Consider the following 1,516-nt stretch of genomic DNA (forward strand, 5'->3'; position numbering starts at 1 on the left):
ATTTATAAAATGGGGGGACATCAGTATCTGTCATACAGGACTTTCGAAAGGATAAGACATTTACACAGAAAGTCAAGCTATCACTGAGGCTGGCCTAAGGCCAGAACTCAATACATGGCAGTGGCAGGCACACACCATTTTGGAGATAAAGACACACAAGTACTATTTTTCTAACACAAATGGGAGTTCTTATGGCTCTGTCTGTGAGAAAGGCCAGGGTGCTCACCTTCCAGCCAAGAGCATGCAGCCCCACCACGGCTCCATAGTGACAGCAGAGCGGCCGCACAGGATCTGCCAGGATCTTCTGCAGGGACAGCAGGATATGCTGATAGAGGCCACTTACAAGGTCCCCATGCGTCCTGTGGGAGCACCATTCAGTTAGTGAGGGGAATGAGGCACAGTGCCACCCAACAGGGCACAAGACAACACCAAGAGAATAGCATCTGTACGGCACACTCAGGCGTGCTGGGGTTAAGTGAAGAAGGCTGCCAGGGATGATTGGCCTGAGGGCTGAAGAACCAATACCTTGGCGTATTTGTAATCCATTTTCAGAATCCCAGTGTGTCACAGCACACCAGCTAGGACGCTCCGAGGGAAAAGGTTTCCCATCTTCTCATAGACCCTCAAAGCCAGAGGCTTCGCCCCATTTCCTTACCCCAACCCACTTGGCTCTGCAGCAATCCCACCCTTTGCTCAGGTCTATGCCCAGTGGCTACCAAAAGATGTGGCTGAGCAGGAGGGCAGCGCCATCCCGCAGAGTCCAGTGGTCATTCAGGGGGTTGATGGAGGCAGCCAGTGGCTCCAGGACACAGTAGAGGACACTGCCCACCAGACAGCGGACATAGGGCCCCAAGCACAGGTGTGGATTCCGAAACAGGCTCCGTGCCACCTGCAGCAGCCGGTGCAGTTGCTCCAGGTCGTGACTTACAGATTTCACCTGTTGGGAGAAGAGGGTAGCTTAGGGGAACATGAGGGGACAGGCAGGAGCCCACCATTCTGACAGCACTTGCCATGAGCCCTACACCTGCTGGGTCATCTCTTCCTTACAGAACACTCTCTCTGTCCCAGCCTGGTCACTTACCCCACTAACCACATAAACAAAGTAAGGCAGGAGCGCCCCAATCTTGGAGTTCGTCTGCAAGTCCTGGAGTGCAACCTAAAAGGAAGGGCCCAGACTGCATTGGATCCACCAGAAAACTGTAAAACATGAATATGGTATTCTTCTGGAAGGCAGTGTATCACCTTATTCATGTTTTACAATTTTAAATGTTCATATTCTTTGATTTAGCAATTCTATTTATATAAATGTAACCTACAGAAACTCATTCACATATACCTGCATATGGCACGGAATACAACCTGAATGTCCAACATATTTTTTTTTTTTTTTTTTTGAGACGGAGTCTCGCTCTGTCGCCCGCGCTGGAGTGCAGTGGCCGGATCTCCGCTCACTGCAAGCTCCGCCTCCCGGGTTTACGCCATTCTCCTGCCTCAGCCTCCCGAGTAGCTGGGACTA

At 51.1% G+C, this 1,516-nt stretch overlaps 1 protein-coding gene across 1 annotated transcript in view; it reads right to left on the reverse strand.

Moving 5' to 3' along the window:
• TAF6L (TAF6-like RNA polymerase II, p300/CBP-associated factor (PCAF)-associated factor, 65kDa) overlaps nucleotides 1–1,516 on the reverse strand; it is a 32,515-nt gene that overhangs the window by 14,957 nt on the left and 16,042 nt on the right. Inside the window, exons 6-8 of the mRNA XM_011942785.1 lie at nucleotides 1,082–1,156; nucleotides 717–937; nucleotides 227–359 (exon numbers count right to left, since the gene is read on the reverse strand). Of these exons, the coding sequence (XP_011798175.1) occupies nucleotides 227–359; nucleotides 717–937; nucleotides 1,082–1,156 (429 nt within the window). The remainder of the gene's footprint in view (nucleotides 1–226; nucleotides 360–716; nucleotides 938–1,081; nucleotides 1,157–1,516) is intronic.

Source organism: Colobus angolensis, unplaced genomic scaffold (genome assembly GCF_000951035.1).
Source record: "Colobus angolensis palliatus isolate OR3802 unplaced genomic scaffold, Cang.pa_1.0 Scaffold21, whole genome shotgun sequence".
Classification (NCBI taxonomy): Eukaryota; Metazoa; Chordata; class Mammalia; order Primates; family Cercopithecidae; genus Colobus; species Colobus angolensis.